The sequence below is a fragment of the Lissotriton helveticus genome, chromosome 8 (genome assembly GCF_964261635.1).
Source record: "Lissotriton helveticus chromosome 8, aLisHel1.1, whole genome shotgun sequence".
In the NCBI taxonomy this organism is placed as follows: Eukaryota; Metazoa; Chordata; class Amphibia; order Caudata; family Salamandridae; genus Lissotriton; species Lissotriton helveticus.
This window is the reverse complement of record NC_136069.1, coordinates 1,495,158,318-1,495,183,145: the sequence shown is the minus strand read 5'-3', so window position 1 is coordinate 1,495,183,145 and position 24,828 is coordinate 1,495,158,318. Positions and strand designations below refer to the sequence as shown.

At 42.8% G+C, this 24,828-nt stretch overlaps 1 protein-coding gene across 2 annotated transcripts in view; it reads right to left on the bottom strand.

Moving 5' to 3' along the window:
• The window catches only part of ME3 (malic enzyme 3), a 426,853-nt gene that overhangs the window by 219,361 nt on the left and 182,664 nt on the right, over nucleotides 1-24,828 (bottom strand). For both annotated transcript variants that reach the window (XM_078658437.1, XM_078658438.1), the window contains exon 3: nucleotides 21,478-21,611. In XM_078658437.1, coding sequence (XP_078514563.1) covers nucleotides 21,478-21,611 — 134 coding nt within the window. The remainder of the gene's footprint in view (nucleotides 1-21,477; nucleotides 21,612-24,828) is intronic.

Below are 24,828 nucleotides of genomic sequence, written 5' to 3'. Positions count from 1 at the left end.
TACCAAAAACCATTGCTCAACGTACATCATCCTGCCTATTTACAATCTTATTCATTGAAATAAACCCATTTTAAACTCATGTATGTCTATATGTATTTATGCGTGATAAAAAGATGTGAGTTGATGCATTAATGTGTCATATATATACAAATCACTGTGAGTTCGAGTCCCTAGGGGATCATCTTATTCAAAATTTACAAGTAACAAATCATTTCCATTCTATCATTTAACCCGTTTGGGGTCAGTGTTTGCAATTTACGTATCCAAAAGGCTTCCCTCTGGAGAAGGATTTTCGCATTATCCTGTCCTAATCGCTGTGGGATAAGTTCGATGATTTGAAATCTCAATTGAGCTATTGTGTGGCCTGCTTCCATCCAATGTTTAGCCAACGGAGAGCTATAGTTCTTATTACGAATCCGACTTTTGTGCTCAGAAAGTCGCAATTTTTATTTCCTGTCAGTTTTCCTGACGTACAATAGTCCACAGGGACATTTAATTGAATAAACTACATGCTCTGAGTTACAATTGGTGATGTGCCTGAGTTTAATTTTTTCACCTGTGTGCGGGTGTAATAGAATATTACCCGGTATAACATTATTGCAATTCTTGCAGTTGAAGGATCGGGTTGTGCCTTTGTAGATCTCTTGTTGTGGAATAATCCCCTCATCTTTTATTGGTTTGTTAAGTAGTTCCTTAAGATTCTGCGCTCTTTTATAGGCGAATAAAGGTTTGTCAATGAACAATGATCCAAAGTCTTTCTTGACTTGCAAGATCTCCCATCTTTTTTGAATTATTCTTTTTATATCTCTCGATGCTGTCGAGTATTTCGATACAAAAACCATCCTCTTGTTAACGGTTTTAGATTTTTTCTTTAAAAGTTCTCTCCTGGGTATTGTTTTGATCTTTTCAATTTGTGCTTCTACCAGTTTTTTGGGGTATCCCCTGTCCAAATATCTTTGTTTCTGTTCTGCCAAACTTTTCTCACATTTTGCATTGTCAGAAGATATCCTCTTTATCCTCATAAACTGTGATATGGGAAGGTTATTGATTAGATTAGCCGGATGGAAACTTCCATACAACAATGCTGTATTTTTATCAGTTGCCTTCTTGTATAGTGTTGTTTGAATTGAATCATTTACTATTTCAACCATAACATCCAGGAACGGTAGAGATGTTTTGCTGATGTTGTGAGTAAACTGGATTCTTGGGTTTGCTAGATTCAAACTATTGATGTTTTGCAAAAGTTCTGAAGCAGACCGTTTCAAATTATAAAAATGTCATCTATGTACCGTTTGTAGTACACGATTCCTTCTTGCCAGGTACGATCTTCAAGTATGTAATCCAATTCGAACTTCGCCATAAAAATGTTGGCATATATACATGTACCAGGAAATCCCATTGCTGTTCCGGTGAGTTGGGTGTAATATTCATCTAACCATGAAAAATAGCTATTTTCCAAACAGAATTCCAATAATTGCATAACTAGGTATTTTAGTTCTTCTGGTTTATCAGTTCTCAATAGAGCCCATTCCATGGCTTCCAGTCCTTGTTTGTGAGGGATCGACGTGTACAAGGATGTCACGTCTATAGTGCAAAGTGTCCATTCCATGCACCCTTCAGTTGTGATAGTTGAAAGACTTCTAAGAAAATCCGATGTGTCTTCCAGATATGTTGGCCAGTCTTGGATAAATGGTTGCATCTGAGCATCTATATAAATTCCTAAATTCTCAAAGATTGATGAACATCCAGACACTATAGGTCTGATCGGAGGATTATTTAAACTTTTGTGTACTTTTGGTAGAAAATATATCCTTGGTCTTCTAGGATAAAGTTGTCTTAGGTAACGTTTGGTCGTGTTATTGATCCAACCCAAGTCTTCTGCTTTTTCTAGAATTTTATCCAAAGCTTGGGAGATTTCCATCGTTGGATCTTTGTCAAGTTTGGCATAGGTATTCACATCCTGGACCTGCTCATTGCCCCTTTGTATGTAAAAATCTGAATCCATTATAACTAATCTTCCGCCTTTGTCCGCCTTTTGGATCACTATAGTATTGTTTTTTGCCAGTGCCTGTAGAGCACTATGCTCTGCTCTTGTCAAATTGTTCAACTTTCTCCTGTACTGTATTTTACTCATATCGGCTTTGACCAAAGTTTCAAATGTATCAAAGCTCTTGTGAGATACTGGTGCTAAAAAGTTACTTTTGGGTTTAAATTGCATCTCTGCGCTGTCTGCTGTGTTAATAGGATTCAGAATTGTGAAGAAATGTTTTAGTCGCAAGATCCTCATAAATGTAAAGAATGCTACTTCTCTCTCCAGTTCATTAGTATGATACGTACTTACAAAAGAAGTCCCTTTATTTAACAGTCTCTCTTCAAATTCAGACAAGGGGTATTTCAAGATGTTAATTACAAGGTTTTGGTTTGGCTCCGTAATCCCGTTTTCTTTGCTAATTCCTTTTCCTTTTCCTCTTCGCGTCTTTTGTCGCTCGATTGTGCGGATGATTGGTCCGGTGGTTTGCTTTGTGGTTGACCCTTCTCTAAAAAAGCATTAGATGAAGATGCAAATGCTGTATCCCTTATATTGGATGTTTGCGGACCTGGTTTATGACGCTGCTGATGGGCAATGGGTTGCCTGGAGGTACTTGCATCACCATCTGAGACCACACTTTCATCAGATGAAGCTGGTTGTTGATTTTTGTTGGTATATCTTCTTGTTGCATAGATTTCCGCCCAAGTGTAAGCTTCATTCAGCTTGTAGTCAATAGTGTCACGCTTGAATTTACGCAATTTTGTTTCCTGGAGCTCCTTTCCATACTTGTCCAGTCTTACTTCTATTTCTTCCAAGAATTTAGTCCATGGTTCATCTTCCATTTTTGCAGACAATTCTTTCTTTACGTTAAATATTTCCTCTTCTAGATCTTTAATTGTCTTCGCAAGCTCTTCAATTAGCAATAAAATCAAATCTAGTGAGCATTTATTAAGTATCTCAAACCACTTTTCCATGAATTTAGGGTTGTTATTTAGTCTATACAGCATAGGTCGAATAGCCAATCTGAGACCTCTTGGGATTCGTTTTACACAGTGATATTGTATCAGTGTAGATGCATGTAGGCGCTGATTTAGTTCACGCCTTGTTAAATATTGCAGTTGTTTAAGCTGTTGTGCAACAGATCCTCCTTGGGCGTCAAAAGTCTTTGTTTCCTTAATGAGTTTGTAAATTTGGGTTGCTTCATCTGTTATATACACTTTGGTGTTAGCTCTATTATCCGTAATTGCAGCAATTGAATCAAAAGACATTTTGGCCTTGGTGCTAGTGCCCGTTGTTTGCAGTAGGGATGTAACAATGAATGTTTACGGGTCCTGCACTCTATTTAACTAATGTTTTTAGTGTTTATACGATATGTGTGCTGTGTTGGATTAGTGCCTGCTCTATTTTCGGTTTCTTTAATCATGATGTATGTATGCAAAAAGCATACATATATTTTATCACTTCTTGAGTGGGACTACTCTAAACAAATATTACCTATCGCGTAATAGGTTCATATTATTAGTAAATAACTAATTTTCACCATTTAACAATGGCGACTGAACAGCACAATCTGAATAAGTCCTTCGTTTACTGTTGCACATCGTGCGACAGTAAACAAACAACAAAGAAAGGACTAATATCACTAGGGAAAGATCCGGTCGGCATACTCTACTCAGGACGCCGTATCTAGTGAGACGGTTCGCGTAAACGGTAAGCCCGAAAATACGAGCAAGCACTAACGTGCATTGTATCGTCTTTAATAATCAAGAGCAGGCTTCTGAATGCTTATATATGTGAACAAAAATGCCCAGGCATACACATAGCTTACTAGCGTATTCAGATACACGTGGTAGTATCTACAAGAACATTAGACAACTGCTTTCACTGATAGACTTGATTTTAATTTCTTACGGTTTTTCATAAAATATCATACGATAAAAATATTTCTACAATGTTCAGGGTGAATAAAACCTTCATTGTGAATATACATGATTTAACATATTAAAATTTCATTAAACAATATAAGAATGGATCTGAATACGCTAGTAACCTATGTGTATGCCTGGGCATTTTTGTTCACATATATTCTTTACCCTGACCCAGGATCGCTATTTGCACCAGGGGGTCCTTGTTTTTTCATACACACATATTCTGAATGCTTATATCCTTTCATTTACAGCGGAAAGCATATAATGAAGTAGCGAGACCAATATACTGCTCACGAGGCTCGCAGGTAAAAATTGCATTTATAACCCCTGAGAACTCGGAAAACTAGATTTTCCTGAATGCATGAAACAATGCTCATTAGAACTCGTATATTTTTTAATCCATACAGGATTTTTCATTTATGCGCCCATCAGAACACGCACAGGTGAGCAAATGAAAACGTTTTCTGCAAAAAAACGTGTCGCGTGGTTAAAAAAGATCTAGTTTAGTCTTCCCTTAAGTAACTACAAATAAAATATTTTTTTGCAGATATTTAATACGCAAGAAAGACTCAGGTAAACTGACTAACTCGATCAATCAAATAAATGCCGTGTATTATCGAATAGTTGTAAGAATAACACGATATTCAAAAAAAAAAATTCTTTAGATGTACCATTGCCACACAATAATATAAACCAACATAAGATTTGTTGTGTCACCCTACTTTCGTGGTAAGAACCGTTAAATTAACAAGCTGTAGAAATTTAGTAATCCTCATAAGCATCAAAAGTAACTGAGTTTCCTTTTCTTCCTTTTTCTTTCCTTCAAATAGACCCCTGACGAAGGGGCCTCAGCCCCGAAATGCATTGGGTTTTTATTATATTGACAATGTAATATGATTTGTTACATGATGATGCAATGGAACAACAATTGTTTACTATATAAATAATTTTGAACGATGATAAAATGAAATTGTGATATTTCATCTTTGATATTTTTGATAAAATTTGATTTGAATGTACTATTGGAGAATTTGAATTCATTGTAGTGTGTGTTAGAGCCCTGGTGACCTTCGGAACCAGGCCACATACTCTATTATATAGTAGTGAGCAGGCACTAATCCAACACAGCACACATATCGTATAAACACTAAAAACATTAGTTAAATAGAGTGCAGGACCCGTACACATTCATGGTTAATATAAATGAGCAACAATGATTTTCTTGTTAATAATATTGAAAATGGCTTAATACTGAGATTGTGAATTCAACTTTACTAAGGCCTGTGCAAGGGGCAGTGGTCTCAAGAGTAAATGTAGTCATTTACTCCATCTGCATATTTTACAACTTATTTTTCTCCCTGTTCACCACTCTTTTCACTCTCTCCTGAATGCACTGCCTCACTTCACCACCCTCAAGCCCACAACATGCCTACTCACCTGGAAGCAATGTAATGTCTTTTACTTTCGCCTTGTCAAATGTGTACTCCCTTCACACGCATTTGCAGAGAATCACTATTTCAAGTGGAAAACAGGACTATTGTTTTGTGCACCCTGAAGAGAGGCCAAAAATGGGAGGTGCACGTATTCTGAACTCATTTATGCCCCACTGACAGGCCCAGTGTGGACCTCTCACCGTCCTTCAGCCTCAATCCATATCTACCGTTAGTTAGTGGTCCATTATAAACGCCAGGAGGCCACAATATGATGCACAAGGCTAATGTACTACTCGGAAAAATACAGGAACAAGACATCCTGGAAATAGTTAACACTCTTAGATAATGCAGGGTGAAATAAAAGATACAAAATATAGAAAGCAACTAAATCACTGACCTGATAACCTTTACATTTCCAAATTGAATTTTTAGGAAACGATCAGCGTTGTTTGCCAGTAAACTTAAAAAACGGTGTCATATAGGGACCCCGACAATATCAGTGAAATTTCATTGACTCATATCCGGCACTTATGACCTTTCAAAAGCAGTGTCAGCTCTTAATATCCAACCTGTCATCCACCCACCCGCATCAGCGTGGCATGAGGCTTGTCCATGTGTGGTGCAGGTTTACAATGCCGACAGCACCGGTCCAGGTGGGCAGGTTGGGATCCTTCTTCCAGGAGGCCGGAAACAGGAAGAGCACAGAGCCACCGCGTGCATCAGGCGCGCAACACCCATTGGCCTCAAAGGGCTTCACCCCCCCCCCCGTCGTGTGTGGCAGCCCAGGATGAGACACTTCCCGGGCCCGCTTACAGCCGCACCCGAGCACTTCACAGGTCCTTAAAAGACCTTGTGCATGTTAATGGGGCTTTGTTGTTGTTTCACCCCTTCTAAGAGCCCCTGCAGCTCGACTCTGCCGATTGCCTAAAGATTCAGCCCCCCCCCCCCGACATTTTTTCTTAGCTCCCCCACCCCCCCACACCCCCCGAAATTTGACTCTAGTTGCGCCTCTGGTGTGCATACCATGTGAGATAGGGCCAGATTGGCATGGAAACTGAAGAGTGACATGACACATAGTGGTGGACTGGGCTTTGCATTAAAACGCCCCGGGACTGCATTATATCAGCGCAAAGTCGCTGACTTGATTTCAGCTCCACTTACATTGTACCAGAAGGCTGTGAAGAGGTAAGCCCTGCGTCATGGCGTCTTTGTCTGGAGAGAGGTTCGATTGAAGCTCTTGTTATTGTAAATAGTCACTGTTCAGAATGAAGTGGGTCCATATTTATGTTACAGCAGTGCTTTATAGGTATGGCCGTTTTTGAGGACCGACAGCGTAAGAGTAGGTTTAATGCTACTGGTTGATTGAGAGGGGTGGAGTCACGACGTTCAAATTTAAAGAGAGGAAAGTAGGAGTAACGTTTTTGAAACGCCGCTTTCAGCAGAGAAGACCGTGCTGGGAAACAGATTACATTGTATGAAAGGACTCGGGTGTTCGGGGAGGTTTTAGGTATGTTTTGCTTAAGCAATGTGGATTAAGAGGGCAGAGGCACAAGGTAAATTGAGGGTTTACATGCTAGGGTGGATACCGGTTGACGAGATAACGGAATGAGGCTAGGTTATGTATTACTACAGAGGCTGGTGCAGACGATTTTGTTGTTGGAGCAGAATAAGGTTAGAGGGAGAATGCTGAACTGGGTTAACAAAAAATATGATATGACATATGTATAAACAGTTTAGTACTATGTTCTTTTTACTCGCAGTGAACCCCTGAAGAAGGGCCAATTTCGGCCCGAAATGCATTGGGTACAAGAAGCTCTGTGATTGAGGAAGTAAGTTGTATTTATTGTGTGCTCAGAGAAAGGCCAGGATGGACATATCTGTAGCATAGGAAGCTGTTTAAATGAGACTGCATCGTACATGTGATCGTTAACGAGAAATAAAATCCACTCATGAAATGGATTTGGAGTATTCTGGAATGATTATTTTGGCTAATTTGGACTGTTTGGCAAACATATATGGTGAACGATTCAACAGGCTGTGCACCAGACTGGAGTGGAAACTTCGCTCCTCGTTTTGATGTTGTCAATCCTGGAGCGCCATACGCAACCCTTTATTTCTGATACCGCACAGAGGCTGACTGACCCTCGGAGCGAGGAAGAGGCCAAGCACTGACAATTATTTTAAAACAATTCTGTTTATTATGCATGGTGACAGACTGTAAATGTTTACTTTGAGCTATAATTAGGTAGGGGGTGGAGCCCCAATGCCCTAAGATGAAATCGCCCCTGCCTTCTTACCAGAATGTAAAAAGATGGTTACTGACTGGAAGCAGTTGGCCATGCACAATCTTGAGCGACATACTAACGAGTTCCTCTGCCAGTTCATGGAGACAATAATAAAAATTCCAGATTTGAAAAGCACAAACTTATCACCCCTAAGGGTGATCAAACTGTGACCCCTGCGCTCCAGAGTAAGCTGCTTTGGCCGCTGCGCCACACCTCTCCCACGAAGACAGAATATGACAAGAATGGAACTTTGTTTCTCTGTCAACAGTAGCCGCTCGCTAGCTCTTACTCTTATTCATACGAACAAATGGTCGTGATCAGCCCAGAGTAACTGACAACAGGCGCGCTGAAGAGGCTCACAAACAATCATTCATGCATGCATGCTCCAAAGTTTGTAACAGTTATTACAGTAACAAACGTTCGAATTATAAGAAATCACATACTATGACTATAGGTTCCAGAAAGGCGGCCAAGGCCAAATTGTACTGCAAGGGGGCGTAATTAACTAAAGTGCCAACGTTTCCCTGCCTTGGGGTAGATGAGCAAGGATCTTGGTGCCTACAACTCTTAAAAGAATATCTTAGCCCGAGCGGCAGGGGCCACCCTGAATTTTGCTAAAAGCCACTACCCGCACTATTAAAGGTCTACAATGCTAAATGTATCCCAATGGCTACATAAGGGAGTGACATTTGGGGTTACAAGGATGTGAAGGGGATCCAGGTGGCCGAGAAAAATTTTGTGCGAAAACTTCTTGCGGTCCCCACTGCAACCCCTGTTTTTAACTTACATGAAGAATTGGGAGTGGGTTACATCTCAGACCAGATCGCGGTCATCCCACTGCTGCGCTGGCTCAGAATTTGGACAAGCCCGACCCCAAATCTAAATCAACTTATAATTACTGACTGCACCTCATTGGAGAGGGCGTTGCTTATCCCCTGGCTGAAATATATAAAGGAACAGACCAGATGGCTCGGCCGCCCTGACCTGTTCCTGAGTCCAGGTGCTTTGATCAAGACTGCCATTAGAGAATTCAAAAAGCAGTTTCTGGACAAGCGGCAGAGGTTTAGGGAGGAGGCGGAATTAGCCAAACCACCCATAAGAAGATTTTCCATATTGAGCTCGGGCCCACAGATGCAGCCATATTTATCTTATGTTAACAAAGCACACCATTGCTTTGTTCTGACCAGATTTCATTTGAATCTGGTCCCTTGGCTTCTGGCATTTCCTCTACGCTATTCCAAACCTGGCTCACTTAAACCCTGCCCCTGTGATAATCAGATCATGATAAATTACATTTTATGTTTTTTTTGCACCCACTACGATTCCCAGTGCTGAAATCATATTTTACCACAGCTTAGAGACTGTCAGTTTGTCCAAGCAGGGCCAGCTTTGATTTATCTTCAAATGCTATCTTCCCCCATGGTTTGCCTGGGGGTTGTAAGCTTTTTAATAGTGGCTATTAGACATAGGAAGAAATTGCAGCTGCTGGCACCAGTCTGTTCTCTCACTTATTGTGCACTTTATAAGATAGTCTTTATAGACTTTGGTTTTATATTTAGCATTTTTGCACTTTATATTCTTGCACTATCGGTAGACTTATATATCATTGATGACATAGTAAAGCCGGATGCCCTTTTATTGGTTGGAACAGGTGAGGTTCCGTGAATTCTGAACCCGTTCCATAAAGGTCATGGTTTCGTTATGAATTTGATATTAGCGAACCGTAACTAGTTAGTGCGGCAAGTATGAGTGTTTTCGTTATGTTAGACTGATGGATTCACTCTGTATTTAGGGATTTCGTTCTGAACCCTTGGGTTCCATTTTGTATATCACAGCCATTTTGTGGTTGCCCTCACATAGGCCGATGACTACGGCCGAACGAGTCTTTAGCACACGTACACTTTAGCTGACTTCTGAATGACCTGAGCAAACTGACCCTGTTGCCTGAAGCCGACCTTGTTAAACCAGTTCCTGCCCTTTAGCTGATCAAGAATAAGGATCAGAGCACAGGACATCGTAAAACTTTTATTGCACTCAAATATGCCTTATCCTACTCACACCTGTTTCTGCGCCTTTCTTTATGGTCTGTTTACGATGGGGATGTGCCTTTTTTTTATTATGGGTTCGTTCGACCTGTCTTAAGAAGAATGTTGAGTTTGACCAATGATTGATCATGGGCCGGGTAACTGAAAAGTGGGTTTTACCGTCATGCGATACTTTTGGTGTGGATACATGCGATTGGACAGTTTGTAAATGTAAGGTATTTGTCTGGAATGTGATTTTTGGCATAAAAAGGGATGACTTGCTTTGTAAAATTGAGCAGTCTCCTGAGAACTCATACCGTGATGACTTCTAGGACTTCTGTTACTGGCTGCAGCCAATAAATTCGATCTTTGACGCCACCACGAAGAGTCCCGTGTCTCTGTATTCTAAGACAGGTGGACCCGAAGACTTTGGGCGTGCCCCTGGCGCCGCTGGGTCTTAAATAACCTGGTTCTTCAGTTGGCGCCCAACGTGGGGCGACTTCAGCGGTACCGGTCCAAGCCTGAAGATCGTGAGAAGCTTCGTGAGGAAATTCTGGAGGACGGCCACCACTTCATCGACCCCGGCCTGTCGAATGTGGACTGAAGGTCTTTTCTGCGAGGCTTCCCGCTTTCCTGACTGCTACGAAGGACTACTGCCCTGACTTTCGACCTGTCTTGGACCCATTTGTGATGCTTTGTACGGCGAGACGATAGACGGGTCTTCTGGTGGCGTGACTGATACCTCAGTTAAGTATAAGTGGGTCGCTCCCAGTCCTTAGTTTTTGGTCCTTTGGTTCTTAGTTTGTTTGGTCCTTAGTTTTGATTTGAAAATTGCAATTTCCAAAGCCGAGGGTCTTGTATATTTACGAGTGTATCGGTAGAGATAATCCCTTGAAGTTTGAAGCTCGATTATTGAGCGAAGATGCCTAATCGTAGCAAATTTGGTACTTGGTTTGGTTGTAACAGGGATTCCCGATTGGAGGCTTCATGTCTGATACCTCCGGTTGGAACTCCGACTTATGAGCTCTATTCTAAACACGGCGTGGGCCCCATTATGTTTAATGAAGTATGGGTCCGTTACACTAGGAAAGACGGTGTTTTAAAATGGCCACATCATGGTAGCTATGACACAGAGATTCTAGACAATTTGGAAGTTAAACTATTTAAGAAGAAAGCCCGGCCGGCAATGTTTGACTCCTTTCGCCTGTGGCGTAAAGAGGCCAAACAGAGAGAAATTAAACAAGCTAAACGAGATAGGAAAGATAAGAATATGTCAGTACTACAAGCTGCTAGGCAGTATAGGGATGATGGAGAGGAGCGAGCGAGTGAAGTTTCAGATAGGCAGCGTTGTATGGCCATAGATAAATGCTATCCGGCCTTGCCGTCTCCTCCTCCAAAAGCGACTGAAGATCTTGAAAAAGATCCCTTGATGTCTCATTTACTGAGATTACCACCTCCTTATGTGCAGGGTGCTACTGCACCTCTATTACCTCCGGTTGTTCCACCCTTTGTGGTTCAACCTCCTGCTGTTGCTCAGCCACCTGGTACTCCACAGATGGCTTTACCTCCTCCTGCGCAACCCGCTCTAGGGTCGCAAGCTTCGCTACCAGCTCTGCCTCAAACTCCTTTCCCTTCCGCTTCTGCATCTGGGACTCCTACTATTCTTGTTCCTACACCTTCTTTGCCTCAAAATACTTATTCTCCTGTTCTTATGTCTGCTTCTTCGAAAACAAATGACAGAGACTGTTTCTAGTTTATTGTCTCCATTGTTTGAGTCATTGAATATGACCCCTGTTTCGGAACGTAAGCAGAGTCCTAGTCAGCTTCCTGGTTCCGAGGAACGGGCTGTGTTGGATTTGTTAGCTCGTAAATGGATTATGAATGCCTCAAGGTATAGTTTGTCAGCAGTCATGGATGTTTTCTTTCAGTGGGAACCGCCCAAGCAAAGGTACGTTTTTAATGTAATGTGTATGTTTCTGCGTCAGGAATGGCAAGATAATGATTTGGGTTTGATCCCGCAGGAACTACTTGATGTTCAGTCGGATTTTGCTAAAGGGATGATAGTGGAATCTGATATTACAGATGCCGTCGAGACGATACTGGCTTTTAGATCTAGCCTTCCACCTCAGACATTGTACGAACCTGATTCCTCTGTTAGAAGAAAAGCGAGACAGTATCCCATGAGAGCAGTTCCTCCTGTATGGAAGGAAGCAGTTCAGGCTGATGTAAATCAGGGTATCGTTGCCGCACCGGCTCATTTTCAGCGAGTATGGGTACATGTCCCTTGGAAGAGAGCAGAGGTCTTGGCTCTTAAGCAGACCTTACCTGATCATCGTAAGAATCCTGCTGGTTATTACAAAGAGTTGTCCCAGACAGTAGATGCATGCATTATGAATTTAGCCGACATCGATATGTTGATGGGTAATGTAGTTCCGCAACCTTTGTGGGCGAAGATTCGTCATGAGAATCATGCGGCAGAATTAGGAGATACTTGGGCGAATATTATTGCTGCAGATGGTAGACAACAGGGAGGTGCTAAACCTGAACCTTTGGTTACGGAATTGCCAGGTAGAATTATTAATTTAATGAAGACGATGATGCCTGCTTTACGAGTGAATTGGGATAAGTTAGCAGCATGTAAGCAGAAGAAAGATGAAAGTGTATCTGATTTCTTCACTAGGTTTGAAGAGACATTTATAGATAAAAGTGGCCAAGATATGAGTACTTTCTAATAAGTTGAAAGATTCTGAAAGTTCTTGGGCTATTTCATCGTCGGCCCAGATATTGGCAACTGCACAGTACTATGAGAATAGGGATAAGGACGAGAAAGAAAAAGCAGAGAAAAAGACAAAAGACTTAAAGACAAAGGTTCTTTTACAGCAGGCGTATCCGCCTTGCTCGAATCAGCAAGAATCACAGCAACGCCCACAGTTTCAGCAACCTCCGCCATTTCAGAGACCGCAACAGAACGTTGGGTATTTTCCTCCAAGACCCCTCTTGGGTTTGAATCAGTGTGCGTATTGTAAGGAGGAAGGTCATTATAAAAATGAGTGCCCCGTGTTGTAACAACGTGCGAGTGGTATGCCGGCCCCGAGAGGTCGTGGTGGTTTTCAACAAGTGTCAAGGGGTAGAGGACGTGGTGCGTTTCCTCAGAACGAACGTTCCTTTCCCCCACAAAATTCTATGAATTGCTTTGATCAACAGAAAATGGCATCTGGTCGGTCGACTCAGTACTATCCTGATGACTATTATGTTGAGAGTGAGAACGCTGACTATAATGATTGCTAGGACAGCCATGGACAAAGAGAGGGAGTAGTGTTGGTTCCAGTAGATCAGAGTGGGCCTTATGTTGCAGTAGCCACATCGGGTGTGGTAGAGCCTTTTCTTTTGGATACTGGTGCAGCGAAGAGTTCTATCATGCACTCTAAACTCCCTGGCGCACCTTTGTCTGGCTTAACGAATGTTTCTGTAGGATTCTCTGGCGCCCCAGTACGTAATCCAGTTTCTAGTCCCTTGTCTCTTTCTATAGGGTCTTGTGAATTGGAAGCACCTCTCGTTTTAACAGCAGGTTGTGGTGAGAATTTGTTAGACTTGGATTTGTTGAAAAGGTTGAATGCAACATTACGTTGTTCTCCTGCGGGAGTACAGCTTACATTGGGTAAGAAAGTGATCTCTCCGATGTATTTGTCTAAGGATCGGCTTCCACCGGAATTGCGTTCTCTCCCTGATACTCTTTGGGCTACTTGTCCTAATGATGTGGGTCTTTTGGAGATTCCACCCTATGTTGTAACGCTTAAAGCGAATGTCAAATTGCCACGTATCCCCCAGTATAGGATTTCGAGCGATGGTGAAAGAGCGCTTTTTGCAATCATTTATGATTTGGTTGAGAAAGATGTGATTGAAGAAACGAGAGGTAATATGTGTAACAGTCCGGTTTTGCCTGTACTGAAGCGTACTGACTCTTCTCAGCCACCTGTTTATAGGTTTGTGATCGATCTTAGAGAGGTTAACAAGATTGTCGTGCCACAGTTTCCAGTTGTTCCGGATATTACTGCTTTGTTGACTTTGATTCCTGCTTCAGCTGCCTGGTTTTCGGTTATAGATCTGAAGAATGCTTTCTTCAGCATTCCAATTGCTGAGGAAAGTAGAGATATTTTTGGCTTCTCTTTAGGAGGCTGAAGCTTCCGGTTTAAGAGAGCTCCCCAGGGCTATTGCGAAAGTCCTTCTATTTATAGTCAGGCTTTGAAGACTCGGCTTGATACTCGTGTTGCCTGCTGGTGCTGCTCTTATTCAGTATGTGGATGATCTGTTAGTGGCCGCTGATGATGAGAAAACTTGTAAAGAAGCTACTCTTTCTTTGTTGCGACATTTGTCGGACTTGCATCATAAAGTGTCACCTTCTAAGTTGCAGTATTGTCGCCAAGAAGTGACCTACTTAGGTCATCTCTTGTCGAAGGAGGGAAGAAGGTTGACCCCAGAACGAATTGAAGCGATTGCGCAAATGACTGTGCCAAATACACAGAGAGAAGTGCGTGCTTTCTTGGGTATCACGTCGTATTGTAGACAGTGGATTCCGAATTTTTCTTTGCTGGCAAAACCTCTATTGGCATTGACCTGTAAGGATACTCCATATCCTCTTCCTTGGTCTGACGATTGTCAGAAAAGTTTTTCTGAGTTGCGTGATGCATTGTGTTCTGCTCCTGTGTTGGGTACTCCCGACTACAGTGAGCCTTTTACACTCTATGTCCACGAGAGAGAGGGATGTGCGTTGTCAGTGTTGACACAATCTTTTGGGGACACGCAGCGTCCATGCGCATATTTCTCGTCAACTTTAGATCCAGTAGCTAGAGCGTTGCCGAGTTGCTTGAGGGCTACAGCGGCAGCGGCTGTTTCTATCAGTCTGCTGGACTGGTGATGGATAATACGTTGATTGTGATGGTTCCACATGCAGTGGATACCTTGTTAAATCGTACCAAGACTCAGCACCTTACTAGTGTGAGGTTGTCGGGTTATGAATTGACGCTTTTGGCTAGTCATGTGCACATCAAGCGGTGCAATGTACTGAATCCAGCGACATTACTGCCGATCTCTGTGGATATAGATGGTCAGGAATAGCATGATTGTTTTTTGAGGACGGAAGAGGAAACAAAAGGGAGAGTCTACTTGAAAGACACTCCTCTTTTGGATCCTGATGGTACACTATGGGTTGATGGGTCATGCTACAAGCTCCCGAATGGTGAAACGACTGCAGCATATGCCGTGACGACATTAAGTACAGTTGTTGAAACTGCACGAGTGAGCTATAATTCAGCACAAGCAGCGGAATTGATTGCAATAACAAGAGCGTGTGTTTTGTCTGAAGGAAAGAGAGTGAATGTGTATACCATACCGATAGTCAGTATGCGTTTGGTGTTGCCCATAGTTTTGGACGCTTGTGGAGAGAAAGAGGATTTCTGACGTCGCATGGGACGAAGATTCAGCATGGACAGTTGGTGAATAAGCTTCTCAAATCACTTACTTTGCCGAAGCAAGTTGCAATTTTGAAATGCAGTGCTCACCGGAAGGTTACGGATGATGTTGGTCGTGGTAATGCGTTTGCGGATGAAGTTGCGAAAGAAACAGCGAAGAATGTGATGAGTCGAATGTATGTTGCAGGCCCTGCGAAATGGATTGGTGCAGTGGGAATGTGTGAAGATACGATTGAAAGTGTGAAATCAATCCAAGCTGAAGCTACTGAAAGTGAAAAGAGCGTGTGGAGAGAGACTACGGGTAGATTGGATTCGACTGGTTGTTTGGTTGAGTTATCAGAACACCAAAGATGGATGTTGCCGGATGCATATGTGCTTGCGGTGGTTACGATGGCACATGGTTTGTCTCACATTAGTGTGAAAGGAATTTGTAAGTTGTTGGCTCCAGTATGGCAGAATGCTGGAATTCCCAAATGTGCTGAGAATGTGGTCAAGAATTGTATGGTGTGTTTAATGTATAATCCTGGCAAGGGAACCCCAACTCCAGCTGGTCACTTTGCGCCTCCGACGTATCCGTTCGAGGTTCTGCATTTGGATTTTATCCACATGGAAAGGTGTAACAACCTGAAATACATCCTTGTAGTTGTTTGTGCCTTTTCTAGATGGGTAGAGGCATACCCCCTAAAAGACAATACGGCCTTGTCCACAGCTAGAGTCTTGCTCAAAGAATATTTCCCTAGGTTCAGATTGCCAAGGATGGTGTGGAGTGATCACGGAAGTGAGTTTGTGGGGAAGATCATGAAGAGAGTGTGCGAGGGTTTGGGAATCCGACAGAAGTTCCATGCTGCAAATCACCCCCAATCAGCTGGACTAGTGGAATGTTACAATGGCACTTTGAAGCTAAAGTTAGCCAAAATTCAGGCGAGTTCTGGTCTTCAATGGCCAGATGCTTTGCCGTTGGTACTTTTGTCAACTAGAACTACAGTACATTCCAGGATTGGCCTTAGTCCTTATGAAATCGTTTTTGGTGCCGGCGAATGTGTGGGGAGTGCCGAGGCCAGTGAAGTTTAGTGACATCGAATATCCTGTGTTGGTGGACTATTTGTATGATTTGACGGCTAAATTGCGTGTCTTGCATCAACAGGTTCATGATAACTTGCCACCAGCATCTGTGGATCCAGGTCACACCATCAATCCCGGTGACTGGGTCCTAGTGAGGAATTTTCAGCGGACCAAAAACGAGCAGCCCCGCTGGACCGGCCCCCCACCAAGTGCTCCTGTCCACAAGAACTTCGGTGAAGGTCTTCGGGAAGAAAAATTGGATCCACGGCATACATTGTAAGAGGGTGCCTTTACCTCTGCCGTATGACCAGTGGGTCCGTGATGGTGTTGGTGATTCAGAGACAGAACGAGTGCCGAAGTTCATGCCGTTTAGCGATGCACATCTAGTAGGGACAAATTCCGGATGAGAGGACGACGACATTCTGCAAGCAGCTGTACCTCCACAATTGAGATTGGACACCACTGAGCCTGAACTTTTATTTACAGATCACACAGTGCCCTGTAAAGGCCGTTATAATTTACGACCGAGAAACAATTGACAATTAAAGTTAAATTTTTTTTTTCCTCCTTTTGCTTTTGGAGAACTGCACTCTCTCATCCAAGAAACTGTTTTGGCCTATTTTTCTTTTTCGAGCTGCCATCCGAGCTCAGCTGTAGGGTCACGGTGCAAAGACTAGAGAGTGCAAGCCGAAGACGCAAGGTCAACGGTTCTGGTTGGTCTAAGGGAGTTCCCTGGGCTGACAGGAGCATTCCTTAGCAGAAGAAAACCAACCGCCGTGAACGGCATCGGTTAGAGGATGGAGTTTTTTGAGATTGAGAGAGCAGTTGAGAAAATGAATATTAAGAAGAAACTGTGTAAAATTATGCATAGCAAATGTTTTCTGATCACATGTCTTTTGATGTTTTTTAGCATGACGTTAGCTTTGGTGGGTTGGTTTGTATTTTCTCTTCAACTGATTTCTGCACCCATTTTCCAACCTACGACTTTACCTGCTACTACTTCTGTGCATTCTTTTCATGTCCTACCTGAACACGAGCAGATTAGAAGGTCAGAATTTGTACATAACACATTCATACAGCTACTACACCAGCATCAGTTGGTAGTGAACATTACTAAATGCTGGGTGTGTGGTCTTATGCCACATACTACAGGTAGAGTTGTTCCTTATCTGATTTTACCGTTTAGTCAGAATGGGTCGATATGGGCTTTTCAGACTATGTTCATTTACGCCCTGGAAGTTTATCCTCTACATTCCATGAGAGATAACTTAAGTAATCAAGCTTTGGTGAAGGCAGTTATGAATATGAGCAGAGATATCGACACGTATAGGACTATTCTTAAGGAAGAGTTAGCGGCTTATGTTGGATGGAACACGACTGGTTACAGTGTTAGTCTGAGTGAAAGGCAGAAACGAAAGAGGTCACCTCCGATTTGGGTCGTACCCCACCGAGGTCAATTTTGTCTGCAAGGTAATGGCAAAAATCCGAAAGCTCAGCTGGGGAAGAGTGTTTGTACTCAGACGTACGTTTTTACGTCTCAATCTTCCCCGACGTTTTTGGCAGCTAAGGGCACATATTTTGTTTGTTACAACAGAGCATATACATGGTTGCCCCCTGATTTTTCGAAAACGTGTTATGTTGGATACTTGTTGCCTCCTACGTATACTGTTGCTTCAGATTACCACAAGACGAGAGTTGTTAGAGGTGTCTTCGATCAGGAAGATACTGCTGGACAAGAAGTGGGAGACTTCTTTAAGGGTTTCTTACTGTTTTGGGGTCCTATGGCTAACAGTAGAGGCTTACGACAATTGACGAGAGTGGTTGAATCCACCATAAACGAAACTGCGGGTGCCCTTAGTAATCTCACAGCTGAGCTTCAAGCGGATCACCTTATGACGTTACAAAATCGTATGGTTTTAGACGTCATACTCGCAGATCGAGGTGGAGTATGTAAAGTGATCCAATCAAGTTGCTGCGTTTTTATCCCAGATAATGCTCCGACAGTTTACGAGGCCATTTCCAGGTTACATAAGATCTCCGAGTCTATACATGTGGACAAAGGAGATTGGTCGTTAACTGAATGGTTTTGGGGACTATTATCCGTTTGGGGATGGAAGATTCTGACGATCATTGGTGTGGCTTTAGCAATTCTTTTCTCGTGTTGTCTTTGTATACAGTGCGGTCCCGCCATATGTGGCCTTTGTGCTGCTATGTGTGTCAGGGGATCGCTTGCCTCGAGAGATACACAGAGGAACAAAATAATGCTTCAACAGCATCTTAATGATCTAATGAATATAGACCTGGACTTAGATTGACGTGAGTTTAGGTTATTGCCTATGTAAGGGCAAAAGGAGGGTCTGAGGTTCCGTGAATTCTGAACCCGTTCCATAAAGGTCATGGTTTTGTTATGAATTTGATATTAGCGAACCGTAACTAGTTAGTGCGGCAAGTATGAGTGTTTTCGCCATGTTAGACTGATGGATTCACTCTGTATTTAGGGATTTCGTTCTGAACCCTTGGGTTCCATTTTGTATATGGCAGCCATTTTGTGGTTGCCCTCACATAGGCCGATGACTACGGCCGAACGAGTCTTTATCATACGTACACTTTAGCTGACTTCTGAATGACCTGAGCAAACTGACCCTGTTGCCTGAAGCCAACCTTGTTAAACCAGTTCCTGCCCTTTAGCTGATCAAGATTAAGGATCAGAGCACAGGACATCGTAAAACTTTTATTGCACTCAAATATGCCTTATCCTACTCACACCTGTTTCTGCGCCTTTCTTTATGGTCTGTTTACGATGGGGATGTGCCTTTTTTTTATTATGGGTTCGTTCGACCTGTCTTAAGAAGAATGTTGAGTTTGACCAATGATTGATCATGGGCCGGGTAACTGAAAAGTGGGTTTTACCGTCATGCGATACTTTTGGTGTGGATACATGCGATTGGACAGTTTGTAAATGTAAGGTATTTGTCTGGAATGTGATTTTTGGCATAAAAAGGGATGACTTGCTTTGTAAAATTGAGCAGTCTCCTGAGAACTCATACCGTGATGACTTCTAGGACTTCTGTTACTGGCTGCAGCCAATAAATTCGATCTTTGACGCCACCACGAAGAGTCCCGTGTCTCTGTATTCTAAGACAGGTGGACCCGAAGACTTTGGGCGTGCCCCTGGCGCCGCTGGGCCTTAAATAACCCGGTTCTTCACAGGCACTTTTTAAAAACATTTATTGTGACCTAAATGTCTTTCAATGAATTGTGTTTTTTAAAAGGTTTACTTTTATGTCTCTTGGCTGCCGAATTAAGTATCTTTTGATTGATTGATTGTAACAAACGTTCATGAAAATTCATATGAATTAAAAAAAAAAAAATGAAGGGACTGTTCTCCCCAGGGCACTGGATATAAGGGGAGGCCTGTAAACATCACACGATGGCAGCAACTGCACCAACAAATACTGCCTTGCCACCACCAGCCGGGGCCCCTACCAACTTACATCACAGTTACGCCTGACACTCAAAGGATAATAGCACAACTCTGCTATTTGTAAGCCTTTAGTTTGTTAAGCCCTGCCACGCTGCAGAGACCTGTGGGTGGAATGGGAGTTCCCAACAATGATGACTATCACGTCACAGAGGCAAGTAGTGATACCATTTCCTCAGGAAGTACACTCTAGCCAGTGACTTGCACACACCACATTGAAGATTGGGAAGAGGTCTATAGTGGCATCAATATAGTCCATGCCACTGGCATCCTCATCTGCATGCCAAATTCACCTTCAAGGACTACATCAATTGGAAGCAATCTAAAGTTTAGGCTTGAAGTAAGTACATGACATCCTTGACTGTGGCACTAGAAACAGAGGCCAGCAGCAGAGCTCTTGATAAGCTGCACACTGATACTGAAGCAAAGTCCATCTTGTTTTAGAAGGTGTATGGTAGAAACTTTTGAAACAAAGATTGTGCCTAATTTCCTCTTACAACTCTATTCATGCATTCCACTCCTAATAAATGTACCTAGGGACAATTACGAAGTTTTCTTCTAAGGATACAAAGCCAACGAGTTTGAAAGGAGCCTAGAGTTAGAAATAAATGGCAGCTCTGTGGAAGGTTAAATGCATGTGGCCTCTGTGATGGGGAGTTTCATGTTTGGCAATTGGACTTTGTGTTGTTGAAACAGACAATTTGACTGCATTTCACGTTTGAACTAATCAGGATGTCCTTTTGAATCTGGCACTAGAAACCTAGCCTAGCCAGGATAATAAAAGACTTGAAGGGGAGCTGTATGCACAAGGCTTGCAGGTAGCTCCGTCAAAAGTATGACTAAATGAAAGGTATAGCAAACCTAGCCCGGTGAGATCAAACGCAAAAGACAAGATCAAAGTAGGTGTTGCTGATGTAGTCTAAAAGAATGAACCGTTACTAAAACACCCAAAAAACACCTGATCAAAAGGGACGCCTGATTCGAAGAGACAGCTGATCAGAAGAGACAGGACGACATTTGACCTCCTGACATGCTAATGCATGGAGTATGCTAGGCCTAGGGCAGAAGTATTTGGGGTAAAACCATAACCTGGAAAGAAAGCACCAAGAGGTAAAGAGAGGATGCCTACCTTGTTATAATTCGTGAGCACTTAACACTAGGACTGCTTTTAAACTCCTCTGAAGGACTGCGCTTTTACCCGCACATTTTGACAAGATGGTGCATGTGATACTATGCTGCCTCAACTCATAGTGGTAATACATTGTGTAGCATTTACTCTTCAGTTGACATTCGTATTGCATAAGACAACACTTTACTCAGTATGCAGCTATCAAATCACCTGCATCAGCAAACCTGGCGGATTTACAATATCATGTAAGAGTACATAAACAAGTACTTCAGTGATAGTCTTTTATGTCCTCTTATATGAGTTTACCAACCAGTCACCAAACTTCTACAATGGGAATCTTCTGGTCCTCTCGATATACGGTTGGTGGAAAAAAAAGGGGCTGTGCTCTGTTTGAACTTTTACCAATAGGGAGTTAGACGTTTCAGAGCCGATTCACGTAGGCGTAAAAGAGTACGTAAAAGAGAACTCCTGTAGTACTACTTCCCAGACCCTTAAATGGCTTTGTGCCCTATTTTCACAGAACTCAAATACTCACACATAAATGGAGCATTCTTACTCAGATGAGTTTGAGACCCTATTGCTGTTGCTCATGCGGATGACAATAGATGGGGCAGAGCGCATATTGCGGCTTTACTCACTTGTCCAGGTCGCTTGATTTGGTCTCGTAGCTTTTCATCACACGGAGTACTTGGACATCCTGACTCAAGAAGCAGGGAGGGAGAAGGCCATGAATACCAAGCTGCAGCCTTTCTTCCAGCGTGAAGGCCATACCCTGTTGAATGGAGGCAGAGGTCACAGTCACACAGAGAACAAATACAAACAAGTTCCAAGTAGTAGACTCTAAGTCTTACAGAAAGCCAATATCAGAGCAAACCAATGCGAGTGGCAAAATGTATGTTTACAGGTTTTAACATTTAGCAAGTTGGGTTACATTTCCATTATTGGACTCCATTTATTTCCCAATACAAGCATGGTAGTAACAGCTAGGGATAGATGATCATGTAATCAAGACTTGCGGACTACCTTATCACTAAGGCGAGTAATCCTTAAGGTGTTAATTTTCATGCATACATTAAGAGGGATGTATATAATTCCACAATACCTAACATTTGATTGATTAGCAGGGACGTTTCCCCATATATAGTCTATTTAAGCATCATTAGTAAAAACCTCCTCCATCAAGGACCAGGTTGGCAATGAAGATACCACTGACCTCATTCTTACCCAGCCAGATTTACCATGAGGTGAAACAGGACTTTGGAAAATCCCTCCCCACACCTTGACATTTTTTCCCACTGGCAATTTTACCAAAGGATTATGGGGTTTCCATGTTAGGAATGAAGGATAACATGTGGAACTAAAGTCACTACACTTGAATTCAGCACATTTTCCCTAGATGTGACTTGTTTTGTTGGTTTGTCCATGCACATCCACTTGGTATTTTCATCATGAAAATGTCTCAAAATTAATTGATAACATGTTCACAGGGTAAACTCAATGTTTTTACAATTGCTGTGCTACTCAATATCCAGACTGGATGCCTTCCTAGTCTTCCACCTGCAACGCTAACGAGACCCTATTTAGGGGTTTGCCTATTTCAAAACACTCCCAAACTTGATGCAGCAGTAGATACAATGATATGCACAGAACAAAAAATGTTGTCCATTGTAGAAATGAGAAGCAGGCCTCCGGGTATCAAAATCAAGTATTTTAGTTGCTCAACTCAAAATCCTTCTGATTATTATTGCCATGAGGGCAAAGAGGTGTACTTGAATAGCCTCGGGCAAGTGGAACATTGGGCTGGGGAGTCATGGACTCGGGCATGACAGACAGTCTCAAATCCTTACTGTGGATAACTAAATTCCAGCCAAAAGGTAATTTTCAGACCCATCTTAGCATCATTAGGCACCAAGAAGAAATACAATTTGCATGGCATGTATCAACTTGCTGCCTTCAAGGGTAGTCGAGAAAAAAGGAAACAGCACTAGAGTACAAACTGGCAAGGGGCATGTAAGTACTTGGGTTTCTGGTTTAAGGGGGTGAAAGTCTTCTAAAGCAGGAACCACAATCTTGGTCAGGGTGAAGGCACGAGCAAGCTCCAAATCAACCTGTGCTTAACTCTACAGTAGCTTGCCACTGAGCAGTCAGGCTCAACTTAGAGGAAATGTGTAAAGCATTTTTACAGCACTTCAAACAGTAATAAAGTGAAAATATAATACAAGAAATTCCCGCACTAATGAAGAAAGAGTACATTTTATTAAATAAATTAAACCCAAAATGGCAAAAATCCAATCAGACTCTGAGATATGCAATTGTAAAGATTTCCGTAAAAATAGCACCAAAAAGCAGCTGTCGATATCTGGTCATGCATTAGGGCCAACCGCGATGGAGCATGGGCTGGCTGCATGGACCCAGTTAGGCCCAATGAACAAGAGTATGTTAATTCATGGCTGCGAAAAGTTGCAGAGTCCTGCGTCAAAGATGTGTCGTGCAGCCAAGGCGATGCAAGGTCCGGGTCAGAGATGTGTGACGCAGCTTCGGTTCCAAGGAGCTGAGAAATTGTGATGCAAGGTCCTGCGTCACTCACCCGCTGGTTCCGAAGAAGTTGCAGGACTTGAAATGTGGAGTCTTGCATTGCCATAGAGGCTGTCATCGATGAGAGACTTACGATGCGAGGACCTACATCTAGGATGTGTTTTACAACAGTGATTCAGAGTGGGCTGCAAGGGTGATGTGAAGGGTTGTATGACGGAACAACGTATTCTGTTGCAAAGTATACCTTAACAATGCAGGTGTTACAACGCAAATGCCTTTACCATGCATAACCTTTACCGAGCTTTTCGAAAGTTTGTTGTTGCAAAGTATGTATGTTAAAGGTCTATGCGTGAAAACGTTTTCCCTGACCCCTGCCCACAGTCCTCAAGCCATTCTCGGGTGCCCCCTCACCCGACCTTTTTAAAAATACCCAACCCCTTCCCTAATCCCTAAAACTAGTCCCCTGTGGCACCCCCTCATGGCCACCAGCCTTTAAAAAAAATACCTGTTCCCTGCCCTAAACTCTGAATTCGCCTCACGGCGCTAACTCCTCCTGGCCCCCAGTTCCTTAAAAAAAAACACCCCCAGTCTAAAGCCTAAAATCCATACCCACCTGCCCCAGGCCCAATTCCCCTTACCTTAACAGGACGATGACGAGGCAACTCTTGTGAGGCGCGGCACAGGTCGCTGATAGCCTTGACCACGCAGGTGCCTTTATCACAGTTACCAGCTTATGCCCTTATCACCAGTACAATATATACGCTGTAAAAAACAATGCATGGGGAAGGCTATGCGTAGTAACAGTGCAAGTGTTGTAACGCATGTGTGGAAGAGGCTCTGCATGGAAACAGTCGCATTAAAATGGCTGTTTCCCAATGTGAAGTCCTTGCCCCAAGAAAGTCCACACAACAGACGCGATGCGTCTGGTTGTGCTGCGCAGCAGAGGAGAGGAGTCGGTTCTGCTGAGTGCACATATGGACTGTTAGAGCACCTTCAGGCCCACTTTCAATGATTCAGGACTGGAGTGGCACCACTTTGCATGGTATGACTCACAGGTGGCAGAGGGTTGGGTCGAGGTGATGGGTTCAAGGTTGTTGTAAGCCTTCTATGTCCATGAGGCTTCAGATCAGGAGGCCAGCCAACAAACCCAGGCAGTAATCAAAAACAGGATTTTAGATGTGAGGGAAATTCTGGGCGCACTACTGGGTTGACGCACAATTGAAAGCTATAATGCAAAAAGTGCATGCAGAAGAGAGGCAAAGCCCTGTAACCCCTCACGATGTGTTTTTGAGGACACACCAAGTAAAGAAACAAAAAACTGCAGCACACTTATAGGAGAATTAAAGTTACAATGATGTCCCAATGGACATAAAGTTCAAAAGTTCAAGGGCGAAGAAGTTGTCCACAAAATAATTGTTTCTTCTTTTATTGTTCCAACACAAGCCAGCCGACAC